The following is a 22113-nucleotide window of genomic DNA, read 5'->3' on the forward strand; positions in this document are numbered from 1 at the left end:
CTTCATTTCGACTCCAGCTTTGATAATATAAATTGTCAACCCATCTTGCTACTACATAGCTAAATAAAATGCAGTGGAATACCAAACAAGTACTACTTTGTAATTCATTGAGTTGGATGGGGTTTCTACTGTTCACGGGCGGTCGTATCGCTTACCATCAGGCGAACGGCAAGCTCGTCTCGTCATTCAAAGCAAAGAAAAAAAAAATCTAACTGTAAAAAATATGTAGTTAAATATTTTGTTGTTTTGATTATTGTCATCAAATATTATTTTTATAGGATTGTTAGTATGTAAATAGTACCAACTTTTTATCAATACCTCCTGATATAATACATAGATTAAACTTGTATTTATAGTACTTAGAAAAATTAAAGCACACTATTTTGTTTATAAAATATTAATATTATAATTTTATTGTTAATGTATGACATTTTACATCAGTTTCTAATTCATATTATGTGGAAACATTGTTTTAGTTTAAATTCAATAATTAATTAATATTTATCTTAATTTTTTCTTATCAGAATAAGACGCTTTTTATACTGAATATGGCTGCAACCAATTAATTTATGTATTCCTAGTACTTGGGATAAATTTCGGATTTAAAAGTGATACAATAAGCAAAGCGGATAGCGATTATGCAGTTCAATTCGCCCATGAAACAAACAAACCAGTCCTACTCCCTCACTCCTACTCTAATGGCGCACATATTTCCTTTTATAACATGTTATCCTGGTAGTTAGAAACGCCTGTTAGTGAAATAGTGGCGAAGTATGGAAAAAATATATAAATTATATTATATAAATATATGGGGGCTTGATGGGTGGTTGGTCTGGTGGTGCTTGAACACACTGACACTTTTATCTTGCTCTGTGTTTGCTCTTGCATGCCTAATGTATTTTTTTACGTAAGATTTATTTTTAATATCCGTTATATTTCTGGCATACATCTAACATTTTACACAAATATTTGCAGAAATTTTACTTTTAACACTTATTTGCCCAGTACACACAGACTGTCTAAATAACAATGATTTTCTTAATGAATTAGTACGCTCTGCCACGCTGTTAATTTGTGTTGATATGGCCAATAATACTAGCGACACGCCCCGGCTTTACACCACCGGTAGCAGAGCGTATATACCTTAGTGCGTATTTTTTTTTATCTGAGCATTAATTTTACGAGAGCTCCTAAGACACTATTTTGTATGGTGTGAAAACGTATAAAATGTTTGAAGTAAGTAATGTATTTTATTCGAATCCGTCTAAATTAGCTTTCCAATTATGTACCACGTTATATATGACCATTTATAACTTATATGTGGCATAGCATTACGGAGTTTTCTGTAGACCTACAAAAGTGGAATATAATACCATCATACATTATTTTGTTATATTAATAAATTATGTTGTTTCTTTTAATCTACATCTTATGACGCCTGCCGTACAATTTATATCTTTTGTATTATGCGACCCTAGTAACTTATAGCGCATTTTGTGCAATAGTGGCACAACTCGAAATTTTTCAATCTTTTGTTTTGGCCAGTATGTTGACTGACTTAGAACTTCCGAAGAAAAGGTCACCACAATGCGTGTATTTTATATTTTTATCTTTCAAACTTTTCTTTCAGTCTTACATTCTTCTATTGTAGCATTGATTTAATTTTTGATCGTAACTCCAAATCTAACGAATAACTAACAAGAAAAGGAAAGAGTCGAAAGCCCTTTGTATAACGTTAAGAACTAATTTAATTTTAATTACTAATATGTTGTACGTACTTTTACGTATAACTCTAACACAAAAATAAAAATATCCATTTTAACAGCTGACAGTATGTTCATACATACATAAACAATTAATTCTGCGTGTATATTTTTTCATCAATCGATCAAATCATCAAAATCGATTCACCCAGTCAAAAAGACATGAAATACAAACATAAAAAAAGAAGTCCTCGACTGACTGCCTCGGTGGCGTAGTTGTATTGCATGTCCGGTACAATAGCGCTCTGAGGTCCTGGGTTCGAATCCCGGGTCGGGCAAAGTGATATTTGGGTTTTTCTGCTCAGTATCAGCCCGGAGTCTGGAATTTGTGCCCGATATGGCGATAGGCTCGCCTCCTATCACATCATGGGACGGAACATACTTGGCGAAAAGTGGGTGCCCTAGTGCGCCTCTGCATACCCCTTCGGGGATAAAATGCGTGATGTTATGTATGTAAAAAAGAAGTCCAATTGAGAACCTCCTCCTTTTTTGAAGTCGGTTAAAAATATGTTTTACTAGCACTATCAAATATCAATAGAAAATATCGCAACGCCAATCAGACGTACACACTCGATACATACACATTGAGAACGGGACAAAAAGGTGAGTGCGACAGTGACGAACATAGTGCACACATTCTAGTAAGGTTCACGGTCACGCCAACCTCCTGCTATTGTATGTAATCCGCGTAACCTGAAAAGCTCTTTGGTGCAATAGTGACGTAAGGCAAAATGGCGTTCGCTAGCAGAGGGAGCGAGCCCTCCAGAGCGTTCCTTATTTTTAACTAAAATAAACATAAAATTATATGTTATTGGTTTTTCTTCTCAGTTACAATCCGGATCCTAGAATTTATGGCTCATCTAACCAATATATTTTTTGGGGCAGACAGAATAGACAGTGTACACGCCGAAAAGTGGGTGTACTAGTTGCGCCTTTGCCGACCTCTTCGGGGATAAAAGTCTATGCAGATAAAAAATATGTTGTATAGTTAATTGTATTTTATATATAATAATATTATTATGTTTATATTTCATTGTCTTGAATTAAATTATTTTAATTTCGTGTGAATGTTTAATGATCGGCCGTATTTAAAATTTCCTTTTTAACGCACATTTAAAATACATGCTTAGAGAGAATAAATAAATAAAATTATAATAATTATGTATTGTACCAAGTACAATACATAATTATTATACAAACTATTATTGCGTGCGCTACGTTTATGACCAGCGTTTTTGACCGATGGCACTTTCTTCCCTCCGCTCCCAAGCAAAAAGGCGGAAATCTCCTATAATATTATGTGAGCCTGGTACTCGGAAGCGCCTTTTACTGAAATACTGGCATAAGTCGAATGGCGCCCGAACGCGACATTGGCTGTATTAATTAATAATTTAAAATACGGAATAAGGCAGGGAGGGGTTTTTAGTTTTGCATGGCCGTATGGTGTGTATGTATGTATGTTGCTCACGCGTGACGCGAGCGAAGCTGCAGACAAAACCAATCAAAACTTAACACCTCACTTTGGGTGTTGTAGGATCAGTTGTATATTGTTATTATATGGGTTTTTATATAAAACAACAACGAAGACCAGTTTATTAATTGTCTATTATGTGAATTATGTATATTATAAACACGTGTCTAGTATAGCAATTCAAAGTTGTCTACTTGAAATTCATAAAAAGTCTAATTGTGTACCTTTGTAAAATATCTGTTTTTTCGGCGCAGTGCGGCGCGGCCCGTCCGTTGGTAGGACTGAACAGTGAACACCCAAAAAGTTCACATCGCATAAATATTAGCTAGAATTAAATAGATTTATTTTTTTTAATTTTCAAGGATCCAAACATGAAATAAAAGCGGGGGATAATCAATCATAAGGGAGAATTACGAAAATATATGTAACCACCTATAAACGGCGCGCAACTCTTATCGTGTTATGTGATCCTAGTAACTGCTAGCGTCTTTTGGTGCAATAGTGACACAAATATTTACCGAATGAATGACGGACGATGAGGCGCGCGGCGTGACTCGACCAAGGAGGATATTATTATAACTTCCTTGGCCTCGACTCGACTATTTGTTTTGTAGCAACACGACTCCTCTGCCTCTTCCTATTTTTGTCACGGGCTGCCAGCGAGCAGCTACAATAATGTAGCTCATTAATAAAATAAGATATCCCAGTAAACAACAGTGATCAGTCTTAGTGTTTTTTTTTAATAATTTTAGTATTTCAGTTACGCAATTTTAATAAAATTAGGCAAGCGAACAGCGGTATAAGATATAGAACCTATTTTGTCATTATCCCCGTCGTATCAATACAACTCAGTAGATGGCATTACTTGTGTTAGGTTTAAAATTAAAATTTTGTTTTATTATTATTTATCCAACAATTTATAAAACAATAGGTAGGTATTACATGTGTTAGAAATTATTTTATGACGTTAATAATATGAAATTAAAAATGCAAAGTTGCATTTATTATATTATTACAAGCATCGGTATTGTATTTTTAAATTTCAATTACTTATTAATAATTATTGGATAAACTATTCTCAATTTTCCTTGTTTTTTTTTAAAGTTTATTCAACCTACTACTTTAAACTACTTTTTACATTAGCGCCATCTAGTAGTCAATAGTATACATTAGTATTTACACATGTGCGGAAAGAGTGGATTTCATGAATATTATACAGTTTTTAGTTTGTATAAAGCAAAATTAGTATGCAGAGAAATTAAAGCATAATATCTTAGTTTGGCTAACACCAAATCGTCGTCACAAAAGAAAACGTTTAAGACGTAATTATAACAAAAATTCAATTTTGTTATTTCAACACCATCTAACGGCGTAGCTATGGCAGATAAAATATAATTTATAAAAAGAAAATATTTTGGAATATTATTTTTCATAATACATATACTTATTAGTCTATTTACTTCACCTATAAAGAAACAGACATTATTATATTATATCTAAGCAAAAGTATCAACGTAGTCGTCACGTCGTCTCTCACAAACGGCGTTTATATTCCTCTTGCGTTATGTGTGCCTGGTAGCCGGTAGCGCCTTTTGGTGCAATAGTGGCATAACTCGGATCAACATGTGCTTGGAAAGGTGGTCCCGGCCCCTCCTACTATACTTACTTGCCTTTTAATTTTCAGCCCTTGCCTCTTTGATTGTTATAATATAGTATTTCTATTAAATTTCTTTTATTTATTTTTTGAATTGGAGTGTAAAATTACACGTTAATGCTTTAAAAAATATATATTTCGATTATGGTTAATAAAAAGTTTTTCTCCTTCCTAGTTTGTCGATCTAGCGAGCATAGTCGGTACTCGGTATAGAAGTTGAAGCGCTACAATGCCATCTAGTAACAAGTAACGGTACCCGAGAAACTACTTTATTTTATGTTATCCTGGTGAATAATATAGAATTTTGGTGGAATACTGTCGTAACTCGGACAGACATCGCGTCATTCATTTACCATCCGTCGCGTCGTGTTTGACCAAAATGAGTCGTTGTATACCGCCTACAAACAAAATCTATATATATTAAATCTATAAAAATACAAATTAGTAAAGGATAGTAATTAATTATATAAGTTATAGTCCTTTTCCTTTGTTTATTTCTATTTACTTAAAAAAAAATAATAATAATAAATTAATTTAAAAATTATTTTGGTATTTCGTGAAGATTTCGATGACACATTGAATATATTATACACTAACTGGTACTTATATGTATATTAATTAGTCAATGGCATATTAAAACATGACTATTAACTTATTTCTAGAATAACTAATAACATTATCACTTATAATCTATACTATTATATAAAGCTGAAGAGTTTGTTTGTTTGTTTGTTTGTTTGTTTGTTTGTTTGTTTGTTTGTTTGAACGCGCTAATCTCAGGAACTACCGGTCCAAACTGAAAAATTCTTTTTGCGTTGGATAGCCCTTTGTTCGTGGAGTGCTATAGGCTATATATCATCACGCTATACCCAATAGGAGCGGGGCAGTAATGGCTAATCTCAGGAACTACCGGTCCAAACTGAAAAATTCTTTTTGCTTTGGATAGCCCTTTATTCGTGGAGTGCTATAGGCTATATATCATCACGCTATACCCAATAGGAGCGGGGCAGTAATGGCTAATCTCAGGAACTACCGGTCCAAACTGAAAAATTCTTTTTGCGTTGGATAGCCCTTTGTTCGTGGAGAGCTATAGGCTATATATCATCACGCTATATTCAATAGGAGCGGAGCAGTAATGGCTAATCTCAGAAACTACCGATTCGAACTGAAAAAATATTTTTGTGTTGAATAGTCCTTTGTTTGTGGAGTGCTCAAAGTTATATATCATCACGCTATGACCAATAGGAGCGGAGCAGTAATGGCTAATCTCAGGAACTACCGGTTTCAACTGAAAAATTCGTTTTGTGTTGGATAGCCCTTTATTTGTGTACCGCTATAAGCTATATATCATCACGCTATGACCAATAGGAGCGGAGCAGTAATGGCTAATCTCAGGAACTACCGGTTTGAACTGAAAAAATCTTTTTGTGTTGGATAGCCCTTTGTTCCTGGAGTGCTATAGGCTATATATCATCATGCTATAACCAATAGGAGCGGAGCAGTAATGAAACATGTTGCAAAAACGGGGAAAATTATGAGTTTTGAGAGCTTCCGTTGCCTGCGCTGCGTAAACGGTTAAAGTTATGCAACAATGATGTATGACGGGATTGTTTCACTTAAAAAGTTCTAAATAATATAACAAAGTCCCCCGCTGCATCTGTCTGCCTTAACGTGTTAAACTCAAAAACTACCTAACGTATTAAGATGAAATTTGGTATGGAGACAGTTTGAGACCCTGGGAAGAACATAGGCTCCCGGGAAACTACTATTTTTATAACGGAAAACTTTAGCCTGAAAAACTTTATAACGCGGGCGGAGCCGCGAGCAAAAGCTAGTATTAAATCAATTACACCATACAAATATACTGGACCTACTACGTGTCTGACTGTCCTTCCATCCTCCTTTTCTGTTCTGCAATCCTGGTATGTTGAAGCGCCTTTTCGTAGAATAGTGACATAACTCGAATGGCGGAATTTCGTTGTTGGCGTGCTTGCTTTGTTTGTTGCTTGCTTTTTAGCGCATGCACATTTTTTATTTATAGGAAATAAATAACTAAAGATAATAAATAAATATGTAATCATAATTTATTTTTTTTATAAAACAAATCCTGTTTTTGTTTTTATTAAACAGTTCATATTTAATGAATAATTCCTCGTCAACACATTCTTTTATCGTTAATAGATAGATTGCTTACCTAACTAGTAGTAGTACATATTTTAACGGTTATTTGTGTAATTATAATATCTATGAGTTACTTTTAATTCACACCGTTAATGTTTATGCTCTTATAGTTTGCTCCTCTTCCCCACTCACTACCTCGTCTCCAGTTATTCTGTGTATTTTTTTTATTTTTTGCGCAGCATCAAATCGATATCTTCAATACTTTTCCCTTTAGTCTCGGGCAGGAATACCAGGCTGACAACAGCGCCGAGAAGGTTGATGCCCGCGAAAATGTAGAATGTCCAATGAGTGCCAAGCGCGGCGGACATCGGCGCGAACGCAGCCAATTGGACGAATGACATGAACCATGAGTATGTCACCACGAAGCCAAGCACTTTGGCGCGAATCTGAAGTACAAACCAATATTGTTTATTATCATTAAGATAAAAATACTGTACAAATTTAAAAGAGATCTCCCATGGAGAAGGCAATCAACTTAAAGTGTTATGAGTTAGTTCAAAACAGATGCATCAAAGTACATATACTGTACAATGAAAATATCAGATATTTAAAAGTTTTGGCACAGGAAAAACTAAAGCCATAAACTTGGCACCACTTAAGTAATTTTTTTATTATTTTGGTGAGCCTAAATGTAAAATCCTTTTCCAACACACCTGGAAGTTGAACATCTCTGTTATAATTATATACGGTATGGGAGACACTCCAGCTGCGTACGCGCATAGTGACAGTATTATAGCCAGGATCGGTAGCCAGACTGGTACCACACCCTCCAGAAGGAGACAGGAAGCCACGGTCACCAAGGACACAGCCGCTACTGAGAATGCTGTTGATAAAATGACCTGAGAAAAATAAACGGGAGACGCTAAAAACAAAAGTATTTAACATAAAAATAATCATTATTTACATAAAAAGAAACATAATTTGATATAAAATTGTAGTGCACTATAAAATTAAGATTCCACTTTTAAATCGTCGAATCTGACAAAGTTTTTAGTTACAGAATATGTTTTATGCAGTATAGATAGAAACAATTAATTCTTCTATAATGGGCCTACGAGCATGATTGTAAATGATGATCACTTGATGGTAAATTATCACCGGTGCCCATCAGCAGCTACAATAAAATTATCATCGATATGGATGAATCATAATGCTCTACAAATCCAAGATGACATGACATCACATGATTGATTCTACCGGCTTTGAAATACATATTAAAATATTTTATTCAATATTTCCTACCTTCCTGCCTACTCTCTCAACACACGCCATTGACAGAAAGGACCCGAGCAGCAGAACCGCTGGGAAGCTCAGCGTCTGCAACTCTGGGCTGACGCCAACGCCCGATGTGGACAAGATGGCGGCCGCATGGGTTACTATAGCGAAGTTACCGTTGCACGCAGATATGGACATTATGACCAGGCTGAGGACGAATCCGCGGCGCCAGGCTTTATTTCTTACTGAAAAGATATGAGTTTTTACCATACCATTACGCCATATCCCTTTCAAGTTTAGGAAGAGGGATAACACCGACATTTCGCCAGCTATATACGTTCCCTGTTAAAGGGGGCGAAGCTATTGCAGTATTTAACAGAGACATTACCAGACTCCAGGCTGATACTGAGTAAATAAACCCAATATCACCGTCCGACCTAGGGATAGAATCCGAGACCAGCGTAGAATGATGCAGCGCGCTATGATTCTACAGGCGTAGAATCATAGCGTACACAATACTACCTATTAATCTTACACTGTTATGTATTCAACACGGTAGAAACCACCCAGTGGTGTAGTTGGGAGGGTAGGGACAGCGTGGTACCGCCCTGTGGATTAGGGGTGTTTGGAGAATTCCACCACGAGACCCCCTGCCTGTCATAAAAGGTAACTAATAGGGACCGCGCTAGTTGGCGAAATATGGAAGAGGCCTTTACTCAGCATTGGGTAGATGAAGGCTGAAGAAGAAGAAGAATAGGGGCCATCGGGTGGTCGTCGGCGGGCGGCAGCGGACCGTCCGCCCTTAGTATACGTTGTGCATAATTCGCGCATTGCGGTGACCCCCGGGATGAACAGCAGTGTGGTAGACCTTATGCCGCCGTTGACGCTGAGATATGGGTCCACCCCACGCGGTGCCCATGATTTAGTTAAATTAGTAAATAGGGACAACAATTGATCCAATCACACAGTTCATTTTACTGTTATTAAATACTTACGTATACTCAAGTAAGATACACTGGGCAAAGACTGGCAAGAAGCTTCCTCATTGCGCATTGAAATTATCTCGTTCTGTACCTCTTTGTCGCACATATCGAGACCTCTGAGGAGTGCTACTGTTGAGATGGCTTCCTAAAAAGAAACAGTATTCTTATACTATTGAAGCTGATTAATAAATAATTAGAAAGTGAATAAAAGTAATCAATTTAATAAATTTTAACCTTACTAATGAATTCCTGGTGAATTCTGCAAAGTAGTACCCGTATCTACTGATTTAAAAGGAAACTTCATAGATTTGGTACGTAACCTGAACACCCTATTTTATAAAAGAATTCTTCGTGTTAGCAAAAAATACTGTGAAAGATAGCATTTTTTTATAACAGCAAGCTCGTCTTGTCGGACGAGCTTGCCGTTCACCTGATGGTGAGCGATACGACCGCCCATAAACAGTAGAAACACTATCCAACACCTTGAATTACAAAGTATAGTTTGGTACTCCAAAATTAGCAAACAATAAATATTAGTTATTTTAAACACAATATTTAATTAATTTTATATAGAGAAGCAGTACAAATTTTCTTACCTCATACATCCCCTTTTTCACCAGGAACGCAGGAGATTCAGGAGCCTTTAGCATAAATACAATTGTGACTATAGGAACTATCAACGCTATCCGCAACACAGTCTGATATTCCAAATACGACCCTATAGCATACATAGTTAATACTCCCACATTCTGCATGAGTATTAGGAGAGAGCCGAGAATTCCGCGCATGTCATCCTGGCTGATCTCTTTCACGTACATCGGTATGATATTAAAACATCCCCCTGCAGGCAACCCACAGACTATCCTGGCTATTAGCAAGCCAGTTTTGGATGGAAAGCACATTTTTATGATCCAACTTATCTGAAAAAGGAAAAATAGTTGCGGTTATTTCGTAGCTGTGTTATGACAAATAAAAATCAATTAATGTTAATTATTATTTCTTTTCTTCATATTTTTAGCGTCACAGCACACGCTCTATTAATAATACTAAAGTTTTATAGGATCTTACTAAAAATCGATAGCTTGTTATTACAAGGTTCAATGTTATATTTGATGTACAAGTTCAATTATACATAATAACACATGATCTAATTCTTTTTCATTGAAAAGTTCACTGGTGGTAGATCTCTCATATGTGAGAGTCCGTCTCGGTAAGTACCATCGCAATGTCTATTTCTGCCGCCAAGCAGCAATGTGTTGTGTTCCGGTTTGAAGAACATTGTAGCTGTGTAACTACTGGACATAATGAGACTTAATATCTCATGTCTCAGAATGGCGTGCGGAGTTGAATACCAAACAATGCTTTGTAATTCAAGGTGTTAGATGGTGTTTCTACTGATTATGAGCGGTCGTATCGCTAACCACCAGGCGAACGGCAAGCTGCATTCAAAGCAATAAAAAAAAATATATATTATCCCGAAAGATAAATAAAGGAGGAATTGTAAATTGTCCTTTTAAAATTTTTACTGACATACATTTTTTATATCAAATTTTTGCAAATTTTTACTAACGTGAATTTCTTTTTATCTATTTTGCAACATAAGTAAAAATTAACATAGGACCTTGTAATAGTGAAACGGCAAAATGTATACTGTATTATGTTTTGTCTAGTTGCCGCTGATAAACATTGAAAACTACGATATTAAATGTTATATTCCGCTTTAATTTTTATTGGTGTTCAACTGAAAATATTACTTAAATTGTCTTATATTTATTTCAAAGGTTTCGTTGTCTTTTACCAAAATTTGTTATTTTTTTATTCACTAAGTTTAGTCAATGACATAGTTGTTATGGAACACCACACATAATAAATAAAGAAAATATTTGAATGTTCGAGTTTTTTGTTAGAATTAAATGTAGTAACCGCTGAACAAATTTGGAAGAAAGGCATATGGATAGAACATAACATCCTGGATTAATATATAGAGTTCTTTTTATACTGGTAATTTGCTCCCGTGGGAATTTAATGTATTTTTAACCTGTTTTTAATAAATGGCGCTGGCGTTGTATAATAGATGGCGCTATGGATCGCTATAGTGATTTAGGAATTTTTGTAGCAAGACAGACTATAAAACGGGCGAAGACGCGAGCGACGCGACGCGACGCCTAGTTTTTCTATAAAAATCTTATTTGATAACAAATAAGTATAGATAATTGGTCAACTTTATTGTTTAATGTCAACATTATATATTAAATTATTGTCAGATATTTTTATACAATATGAAATAAATACATTATTGTAAGCAGCATAAATCCGATCGATGTCAACTATTATTGTGAAAGCCGACATTGTCGACAAATGAATGTCACATTTAACAGACAAATACCAGGGTGACATAAATACAGGGAGCTTACCGCTTGCAATAAAGCAATGGATATCACGCCCACCCGCCTTCCGTAGGCGTCAGCTATGTACGCGTAGCCGAACGCGCCGAATATAGCCGACAGGCACATCATGCTCGCTATCATCGATATTTCGTCGTCCAATAACGGCACATTGGTCGGTGATAACGCGGACTTGAGGACTTTGGTCATCGGCGATATCCAACCGGCCTGCAACCCGTACGTCAGCAGTGTGGTGTTGGCTAGAAATAACTCTTGTTGTTTATGCTATCCCAGTATGTCCGTGTTTTGTTTTATTTATTTAAATTAATTTAGCAATATTTTTACCTAATATGGCTACCATCCATTGCACATAAGTGTGACCGCGTTTTCTTTTAGTAGATTCACTTTTTTTCACCATTTTATTTCGGTATAAATCACTTTTGTTTTTACCCGACGCGTAATTTCAACAATAAACTATGAACTGTTTCCAGATATCATTTATATATTAATAATAAACTAATTTTAGTGTTGTCAGTTGTGCCTATTGTTAACATGGTTAACTTTTGTTATCATTTGGTTTGTTATTAGGGCTGCCACAAGTATAATACTTTTTACCGTGATCCTTAGTTTTAAGTCCAAAATAAAATGTATAAGAATAAATCAAGCATTATTATTTTGTAAATGTCTTAATTAATAATATAAAATATTTAAATTCCTCTGTAAATTTACATTACATTCTCAGATGAATATCTATTATTTTTTTTGCTTTACTTGCCTTTACCTCACGCCAATTTGCCACAAATTTCAACCATGCTACAAAAAGGATGACCTCAGCACATAAGAGCCCTATCCCCAACAGATTATTTCATCAATATACAATTTTAACTTTAGTTGTTTAATTTTTTTTATGCTGATATTGTTTAATAATTTCATAATAAAAACGTCACTTAAATTGTTGATTTCGTGCATCTCCTTAATAATACCTTATTTTTTTTCATCCAATAGTATTAAATAAATAATTTAATAAGGAATATTTTGGTAGATTTAAATTTTTAAAAAGACTTAATTTTTTTATAGAAATTATTATTTATCTTTACATATTGCCGCCCGTAACTCACGCGCCGCCAAATATGGAACGAATTGCTCAAGGCCCTTTGCTCGATGAGAGGCCTTAACCTACTCTGCAGGAAATGTGTTATGATTATTTAAATGTTTGTTAGAAATACAACACAAAAACCACTAATGATGTTTAAACAAGTCCTGAATAAATGTACAATAAGTCCGTTTGGAATGACTTATGCGCAGGCGCAGGTGGAAATAAAAAGTAGTTCCATATATGTAACTCATAAATGAGTGAACATCTTACATTCAACCCTGCTAACACCAAATATAGTTGGAATTAAAACAACATGACAAGTTAATACCAAAAACATTTACATTGTATCTGTTTGATTTTTTGTTTGTTTGTTGCGTCTCCGTTGCGATAACAAAACAGTTACAGTAACAAAAAAAAAATAACAATAATACCTATGTTTTTTATAGTGGAGTTGCAGACGGCCTGATATAGGTCGAAAGAAGTTTTTAGATGCATAAGGCTGTGAACAGGTCAGTCTTGAAATCTGCCATGTTGGATGTTTACTTCTAAAATCCAAATCCTACTAATCCTAGTAATTTAATGAATGCGAAAGTTTGTAAGGATGGATGTATGTTTGTTAAAAAAAATACTGAACGGATTTAAATTTATTTCGAAATAAATAAGAAGTAAATTTATAGAATTTCGATGAAACTTTACAGTAATATTGGTTATACGTCAGAATAACACATACGCTACAATATATAATGATTTTGTGTTATCATTATAAATATATCGATACATATCAAGTAAGTCGGAAAAAAATCCGGAAAACTCCTTCACGCGGGCGAAGCCGCGAGCAAAAGCTAATACATGATATAGTTCTGTAACAATAAATGTGTTTCATAGTTAATTTCTACGTGTATTGAATATAATTTCTGAATATTTATGTTAACAGTCAAGTCCCAAGGGCACACACCTCTGTCTTTTCTAAAAAAATATGTGTGTATTCTTTGTGAATTATCGCTTGCTTTAACGGTGAAGGAAAACATCGTGAGGAAACCTGCATACCTAAGAAATTCTCTATTAGGAATTTTCGAGGGAGTGTGAAGTCTACCAATCCGCACTAGGCCAGCGTGGTGGACTAAGGCCTAATCCCTCTCAGTAGTAGAGGAGACCCGTGACCAACAGTGGGACAGTATATAATACAGGGCTGATATTATTATTATGCTAACAGTATGAGTTAGGTACGACACGACCCAGGTTATCAGTTGTCATTGAAATATGATAACAGCACAGAGGTCATTTTGTATGACGTTCGAATTATAATAGTGTAGAGCTAATAATTTTTTTGCTGGTGGTAGGATATATTTATATCCGCCCGGATAGCTACCACCGTATACAGGGTGTTAAAACTCATAGTGGTCCACGTAAGTGTGCCGTGTTTTGGGATCAGCCTGTATATATCCGGTTCTAACAGACCGGCATAATTGTGTCGACTGTCGAGGGGTAATCATCTCTCGTCAGTCATTCTATTGGACGCCATTCTACTTACCATCAGGCAGAGAGGGCTCACTTTGTCATACTCGTATAAAATAATGTGTTTAATGACCGATTTCTGACCAAAAGATAAAACTTTTTCTAATATAATATAACGTATTTATACACTTATACACACACTACATCACGCATTTATCCCCTAAGGGGTATCCAGAGGCGCAACCAGGGCACCTACTTTTCGCCAAGTATGATCTGTCCTATGTGATAGGGGGCGAGCCTATCGCCATTTCGGGCACAAATTCCAGACTCCGGGCAGATACTGAGCAGAAAATCTCAAATATCACTTTGCCCGACCCGGGATTCGAACCCAGGACCTCAAAGCGCTGTTGTACCACGCATGCAGTACAACTACATCACCGAGGCAGTCTTATACTGGGCATCAATTATGTTCTAATATTAGAAAAGGTTTATTATGAGGCTAGGGATAGACTTCATAGCCTACATAGACTTAAATCTTTTTATGGGTTGTCTTTATTAGTCCTCATCTATACTATGCAATGGGCGAGCAGCTGTGAACAAAAATATCCCCGAATTCACGGAGTTGTGCTTTGTCTAAAATTCAATCTGTTATAGATACGGAGACTAATAAAAATACATAGATAACAAATGTTAAAATATCTTGATAAATCCTATCTGTAAAGGATTTATTGGAGTCATAAATAACTAATACTTATTATGACTGTACAAAGAATTATGTCACAGCGCACAATATGATAAAAATATTTATTTTCCAGGTCATTGACTTTGTAACCTTTTTAGAGGTAACGTGATGTTGATATAACATTATGTTCTCATATATTAGGTATTATTATAAAACATTTTGAGATACCAATAATAACAGAAATTAACTTCGGGAATATATAGGTTATCAAAAAGACTATGCATTTTTTTTGGAGTTCGTATTTACCAGCGTGGAAGTTTTTATTCTTATCCTTTTCCCTGATCTATAAACTACCTCTATGGCACATATCATGTTTATCTGACTATGGTGAGGTGTTATTAAAAGGTCAAACGAACATAATTTATAGTTCTAAGGAGTAGGGATTTATAATTTTAAAATAGCGCCATCTGTTACAAAATCATAATAAACATAACTTCTTTTTGGTAATGTAAAACTTCAGAACAATGACAACACAATTATTATGTTATTATTTGTTAAATAAAAAAAATAACATTTAATTGTTTCTAATTTATTTAACAATAAACCGTCAGCTATAAATTATACCAGGCTATTATAAACTGGTAGGTGTGTATGTTCTATTACGTCATGGTCGTTAGCGTCCTAAACGTCAGCCGAATGCGCGTCCAACCAGGAGCGCACTGCTGCAGAGGAGATTCTCGTGAATATCGTTGGGCTTAAGGACGCTGTACAGTTAGCAGCCGTCCATCCCGAAGTGACACCCCATAATCCGTCGTTAGCGATAACTGGAGCACCTACGTCGGGCTAGAAAGGTCAAAGGACAAATTGTCAATTAAATATAATGTAACGGGTCTTCTTAAAACTCTATTCCAAGAAGAAAATTATTAAAAGTAAAATTATCATATTATTCAAGTAAAAGTTTGGTAACATAACTCATTTCTTTAATAAGTATTTCTATTTATTTTTTTATAATAGGTAAAAATTCTCTTTATAAACTTGTCTAACTAGTTTCAAAGAACAACTTAAAATTAACTACAGACTTCTTAACAATATTACATAAAATAAAACAACAGCACAATCAATCCCCTCTCTATAAGGAAAAAAACAGCAAATCGGAAAAGAAGAAGATTCCAAATGTGTAGCAAAGATACCAGGGTGTCATAACAAAGTAGAGTTACCATACACGCGCTGTGGTGTCGAGCGATAGACTTCAAACACAAACTAGATTCGTCCAAAGTTTCGTTCGCGGCCGCCACCATGACCGAGCATTCGTCCCATGGTATCATTTTTTGAGTGGACACTCTCATACTGCTTTGTTTCAAACGTTCCTTTGCATATTTTGGTAGGACTTTGCCTTTGATCTATAATTAATAGAATTACAATAGTGAAAGGGATCTTTTATTAAATATTATTTTAACACTGAGTACTATCTGGCAGGAAACACAAAAGTAATAAGCAAGCTTCAAAAAATTGTGCACACGAGTCTTTAATGTAACGTAGATATGTATGGAGGCGGTTATTAGTAAAGGATTTTTAGAAATTCATCCTCTTTGGAGATAATTAAACTTCAAAAAGCACATGGGTAGAGCAAAAGTCCTATAGCAAAGGGATGACTAAACTTACGGAATCAAAATAAATCTGAAATTATTACACAGAACACAAATAAATTCTAAATTTAAAATATATTTTGTTAGAAGATTATTGCGTAAGTTTTAAATAATTAATTCACTTTGAATGGCATTTACCCGCGTAAGTTTTAATTCGGCTTCGTGCACTTTATGATATTTTTGTAAATCGTATTTATTATATCAACGAGTGGATATGATTAAAAATATATTGGCCTACAATTAACTTACCACTATCCTCGGCCAATAAGTTGTCATGAACTTGGCACTGATGACTTTGGCCGTAACTTTAGAAAGTTTTATCGGCTGTACGACTTGTGAATAGTGTACTAGCGCCGCCATGCGCAACAAACACAAGTCGAAACTCGGCTTTCGGTACACGTACGACGGGTGTATTTCGAAATGTTTGATCGGTTTTAAAGAACCACCTCTTTTGCAGTCCACCGACCCTAGTCGCACTCGGAACAATTTGATCGTTTCTCTTACACTGAAAAAAAAAAACTATTTGTACGATGAAAAGGACATAACGAAGACAAGGGGCAAATGAGTACGTCAGAAAGAGATGAACATACAATCTTGGACAAATTGGCTTACTTATAAAACTCACTAGCGGAGCTCAGTATCCATCTCTTGTTAACTAATGCGCCTGTGGCATAGTGAGCACCCTTTCTTTGTATGGATACAGAGAATGGGTAACCGATCAATAGGTTTTTGTCTTCGTCACTTTCTTCGGATATCGTGAAAACCTGGTGATTGCAGCGCGTCGGAGCCATTTTGTTTTCAACTGCCCAAGATATAATTATAATTTAATTTCAATTAATTAGTTATGTAGTTTTAAAATATTACATTTGAATTGCGAAAACTTACGATCTTTAAGTTCTTTAGAAGTCACATTTTTGATCAATTTAATTCTCTTAGGTTTTTCTTTCGTGCTCGAATTAAAAACTTCATTAAATATATCACCTTCATAGCTTTCTACACTGTAATAATCTATTGCACTATAATCTTGACATGAAATTAAATTAATTACAACAAATACTAATAATAAGCGATACATTGCTAACAAATTTAGAGGTAAATAAATATATAAAATATACTAGGTTATCATAACAATGAGAACATTGTGTTGGCTTTATTTCCAACTAAACGCACATCGTGTCGAAGGAGATGTATAAATACTGAAGAAAATAAATAAAAAAACTCAGCCTATCCCGACGTTAAAAAAAAGTAATTTGGAGAACAATAGAAAGATAAGCGATTTAAAAAATAAAGATGTTAATGTTAGCATGGTTAATGTGGACGATAACAACAGATGAATCTAGGAACACGTTATTCTATATTATTTTTTGCAGGAAATGCAGGAAAAAAATATGTTATCTAATTTTAATAAGAATATTCTATTGAATAGACTGTCACCTTAAACAGGGGCTTCATTGAGATTAATTTCTTTTTATATAATCTTACTTATTTCATATAATCGGTAAATTTTACTACGTCAATAAAACATTTACATTGTTACGTAGCCTTTAAAGTCACTTTAATTGTTTAGTTTAAGTTCTCCTGTTACCCCTATTATGTTTATAACTTACCATTTCGAACAATAGCTTGGAAATTGTTTTCCATAAATATTTAGTTTCCTAAACTAGCGGCAAAGGAAACTACTTTACATCTCAAAACGATTTGAAAGCAATAGAAACAATGTGAATAACAGAATATGTCGATAACACAATCACGAATTCGAAATAAGTGGAGCAAGTGAAAGAACATTGGAAACTGTATAAAATGAAGTGTTTTTTAGTTTTATTTGTTGTTAATTTTAGTCATAGATTTGTTGAAAGCGGTGAGATATATTATTAATTTCCAACAACCACGTAATATAACATGATTGCATGTTTAAATAAAGAATATTTTGACATTTGCTTCGTTCTAAGTCATTTATAAAGATCAAATTATTAATTGATTTACATTGATTGTGTCAAAAATATCTATAAAATGACCCTCAGCATCTACAACCACGAAAGCGGAGTTGGAGTGCGAGTTCCCTCCTAAAATGGAAGAGGATCTTACGCACATACGGAGGAAGCGATTAACCACAGAGACTGGCCTGGTTTGCTTGGAAGACTACCCCTACACGGTTTCTGTTAGGTGATATATCATAATTTCCATTGTTTCCTGATATAATTATCTATTTCGGCTAGTCTGGTTTGATTTTCCGGGGATAATTCTGTGTAAAATTGTACATCACCGTGATCTTGATCGATTCAAATACTACTTTACGTTGCTTTTTTATAAGAAGGTACACAGATGAAACCTGATTGCTGTAGACGAATATGTCAGGGTTTATCTCTTTATATCTGTTTGCAGATTGCACGGAAAACATTGGTGTGGCGGCGCTATTATTGGCAAATATTGGGTATTAACAGCAGCGCAGTGCTTTGATTAGTAAGTATTGATAAACTTCATCCAATTTTTAGTAAGTATAGTTAAACAAATATTAAGTTTAGGTCTCATTAATTTACTAGTTATCTCTCTGTGTATTTTACCGACTCTTCCATGGAAAGTGTTTGAAGGACTGTTTAATATGGTGCCTGTCGCAACATTTTTCCACCGAATCACTCGCCACTGCAGTGGAGTTCATCCATACTACCTGGATCCTATCCGTAGTAGTACGATGTGTTTTCAACTTTTCATCATTCCTTCCTGCCGCGCATCTCCCGGTAAGCAACAGTTTGACTATGCCTTTGGCATTGCAAAATCCATGGCAGCGAATGCTGCTTACCATTAGGCGGACCGTTTGCTCGTTTGCTTACTAAGGCAATGAAAAAAAAAGGAATAAAAAGTCCTTTAAATCGTAACACATCAGTGTATTATAGTAAAAGATATTGTGATAGTAACTATCCAACAAAACTTGCATACATATGTCCTATTTATTCTAAATTTGTAGCGTGACAAAGGAAGAAGTGTCCATACGCATTGGGTCTGTGTTCCGGGACTTTGGCGGTAGGATTCTATCTGTAATGGACATCCGGCGGCACCCCAACTACAAGATGGACCAATACTATCCGGAACACAACCTTGCAATGGTGAAAGTAAGTAGGCTATGAAAGGAGTTTTCATTTCGTAAGTTTTACTCTCGTAAGTTAATAATGAATAATTTACGAATTTAAACTTGGTCAGTTGGTTACAGAATACGTATACTACTTAATACTGGGCTATCAAAATGTGTTTTCATTTTGTAAGTTTTACTCACGTAAGTTATTATCGAATAATTTACGAATTAAAACTTCGATAGCTGGTTACAGAATACGTAAGTCAAATAAGTACGTTTGTTAAAGCAACTAATTTGAGAAGTTTACCTTCGTGATTTAACCGTAAGTAACTTACGTAAGTAAAACTGCACAAATGTGATTTGGTTCTACACCCAATATTATTCTTATACATATTAATAATGTTATTAGAAATAATTATTATAAGGAGATAATGCTTATGAGATGAAGAATTGTTTTGGATTCATTGAGTTTTTAAAAATAACTCGATATAGTTTTAAAAACGTAATGTAGAATGGATAACGTATTACTATATTATATCTATCGAGATATAATATAAGCGTATAAGTACGTTTTCAATTCCATTTTGGAACATGAAAATCTACCGCGCCATTCTCCGTTGTAAAATCTAATGCCATCTCGTAGGTCTTGTATATTGTTCGCGGAACCCTTTCCCTTTTCACTGAAATAGATCTCCTGATGTATTTTGTTCTCCTAGTATTTACAGGTGGATATTAAATTCCTGTAAGCCCCAATACATGGTGTTGTGACGTCAGTGTCTTTTATAACCATCGAATAAATCAGATGAAATAGCTAAATCGACATTTTCTGTCTATCTCACAGTATCCTCACTAGTTCTTCTCCAATATTAAGGTGGTAGCTCAAGGTCCATTTTCATACATTTTGTTTCGGCTTTAATCTGGGTAACTAAACAAGTATTGGCAAGTAAAGAATTTAAATTCACGTCTAGTTAGTGATTAGTTCTCGCAGTTGAAGAAAAATGTAAAAATAATTAATAATCATGGATATTTCTGCCTTTAAAATTTCGTCATATTAAATTTTAAAGGCCGAAATATCCATGATTATTAATTATTTTTACTTTTTTATTTAAACTCCCAAAACTTATCCCTAACTCCCCGTGAATTTAAATTCTTTACTTGTTTAGTTACAATTAAAATGGACCACATCTTCTTAATTTAATGCTTTCCTGGTGGTCTAGGTGAATTTGCCGATTACTCCTACGAGCCGCATGCAGCCCGTGGCGTTGGCGGTGGCTGACGCTGACCTACCTCCACTCTTTGGAGAGACGGTGGTCACTGGATACGGATCTGTGGTAATGTCGTAGAAGTTTGTAAAGCACATCATTACTTTATGAAAAAAAAAACATATAGAAATTAATTTCGCTTGGTTAGTTACAAATAAGAAAATTATTAACTCATCTTAAATGTCAAATAATTCTAGTGCTTCAACTACTGACTCTCAGTTTCTCCTCCAGGTGACAGGACAAATTCGCGAGGGCGAAAACCAAGAGCTCCGACGAATGATTGTGCGTGAAATTCCTCGCGCAGAATGCAGGCTGGTCTACGGCAACGATTACCATCTCCAACACGACAATATGTGCCTGCAGAGTGTTATCAAAGGAATCGCCTTATGTGCGGTTAGTTGGCAGCTTTTATTTCAGAACCTGACATACCGATTGCGGACGAAGTCATTTATAATGTTTTTAAATGACATGCCAAACTGCTCCGTCCTCTACTCGCGAATAATTCATACTAGTGTCGTGGGCCGTGGCCGACTATTTTACGTTGATTATGGCTGTCACGTGATATGAAGTTTATAAACAACAAGGCGAAACGTTGACGGGCAGTACTGGCAGCGTAACACCCAGCTATAAATATAAGTATCATAAAAGAACCAGGATGACGTCAATAAAGTTTGAATTGTACTCTGTGTGTACCAGGGCGACACAGGCGACCCAGCGGTTCACTTCAGCGGCATGAACCGCGCGGGGACGTTGTACGGCATAGCACTGTTCTCAGGCACTGAAGAATGTGCCTACAAGTCTAAACCTGGGATATTTGCGAAGGTATGAGTAGAGAGTTAATTTTTAGTTACTTATACCAGCTGAAATTGTTAGATTTTACTACTATAAATTTCCTTAGTCTCTGCTTTCTTAAACCAAGGACGTGGGTTATTTTTTCTCAATGGGCCGACGAATTTATAGGTTGAGCCGAAAACATGTGTTCTATTGTCTGTCCTGCAATGATCAGAGCTACTTAGGTACATTCCATTATAAAAATAATTTCCTTTCAGGTGTCTTATAGCCGTCTGTGGATTGATAAAGTTCTTGGCGAAATATCAGAGCACACGGAAAGCGCAGAGAGTGGTGAAAATGCCATCCCGCTCGATATATAAAATGTTATGAAATAAATTATTTGATTGTTACGAGTATTTTAATAATTATTTTTAGTATGAATGTGAAGATTTTTTGAGTAGGTGATAATGTATGTACCAGTTA

The 22113-nt window shown here is 35.1% G+C and overlaps 3 protein-coding genes across 7 annotated transcripts; 1 reads left to right on the forward strand and 2 right to left on the reverse strand.

Annotated features, from left to right (window-relative positions):
• Window positions 1–6971: 6971 nt before the first annotated feature.
• On the reverse strand, window positions 6972–12215 carry LOC115443217 (facilitated trehalose transporter Tret1). The gene is made up of 7 exons (XM_030168541.2): window positions 11997–12215; window positions 11682–11911; window positions 9864–10187; window positions 9280–9412; window positions 8312–8529; window positions 7723–7908; window positions 6972–7455 (listed from the first exon to the last, which is right to left on the reverse strand). Exons 1-7 carry the CDS (start codon window positions 12067–12069, stop codon window positions 7234–7236), a joined length of 1386 nt encoding a protein of 461 aa, XP_030024401.2. The 5' UTR covers window positions 12070–12215; the 3' UTR covers window positions 6972–7233.
• Window positions 12216–15458: 3243 nt separating this feature from the next.
• Window positions 15459–18557, reverse strand: LOC115443213 (hypodermin-A). 4 transcript variants are annotated; one of them, XM_037442707.1, is made up of 6 exons: window positions 17965–18557; window positions 17416–17528; window positions 17143–17332; window positions 16780–17035; window positions 16102–16284; window positions 15459–15727 (listed from the first exon to the last, which is right to left on the reverse strand). In XM_037442707.1, the coding sequence occupies exons 3-6, from the start codon at window positions 17319–17321 to the stop codon at window positions 15566–15568; spliced, it is 780 nt and encodes a 259-aa protein (XP_037298604.1). In that variant the 5' UTR covers window positions 17322–17332; window positions 17416–17528; window positions 17965–18557; the 3' UTR covers window positions 15459–15565. The 4 variants fall into 4 exon arrangements, with proteins under 4 accessions (XP_037298604.1, XP_037298608.1, XP_030024396.2 ...); XM_037442711.1 differs by having other exon boundaries at window positions 17416–17553; XM_030168536.2 differs by having other exon boundaries at window positions 17156–17332; window positions 17416–18557.
• LOC115443214 (trypsin-7) lies at window positions 18303–22040 on the forward strand. 2 transcript variants are annotated; one of them, XM_030168537.2, is made up of 8 exons: window positions 18303–18388; window positions 18552–18693; window positions 18913–18990; window positions 19493–19637; window positions 20815–20928; window positions 21091–21252; window positions 21556–21681; window positions 21909–22040. In XM_030168537.2, exons 1-8 carry the CDS (start codon window positions 18331–18333, stop codon window positions 22008–22010), a joined length of 927 nt encoding a protein of 308 aa, XP_030024397.2. In that variant the 5' UTR covers window positions 18303–18330; the 3' UTR covers window positions 22011–22040. The 2 variants fall into 2 exon arrangements, with proteins under 2 accessions (XP_030024397.2, XP_030024398.2); XM_030168538.2 differs by having other exon boundaries at window positions 20815–20925.
• Window positions 22041–22113: the final 73 nt, after the last annotated feature.

The sequence above is a fragment of the Manduca sexta genome, chromosome 4, assembly GCF_014839805.1.
Source record: "Manduca sexta isolate Smith_Timp_Sample1 chromosome 4, JHU_Msex_v1.0, whole genome shotgun sequence".
NCBI lineage: Eukaryota > Metazoa > Arthropoda > Insecta > Lepidoptera > Sphingidae > Manduca > Manduca sexta.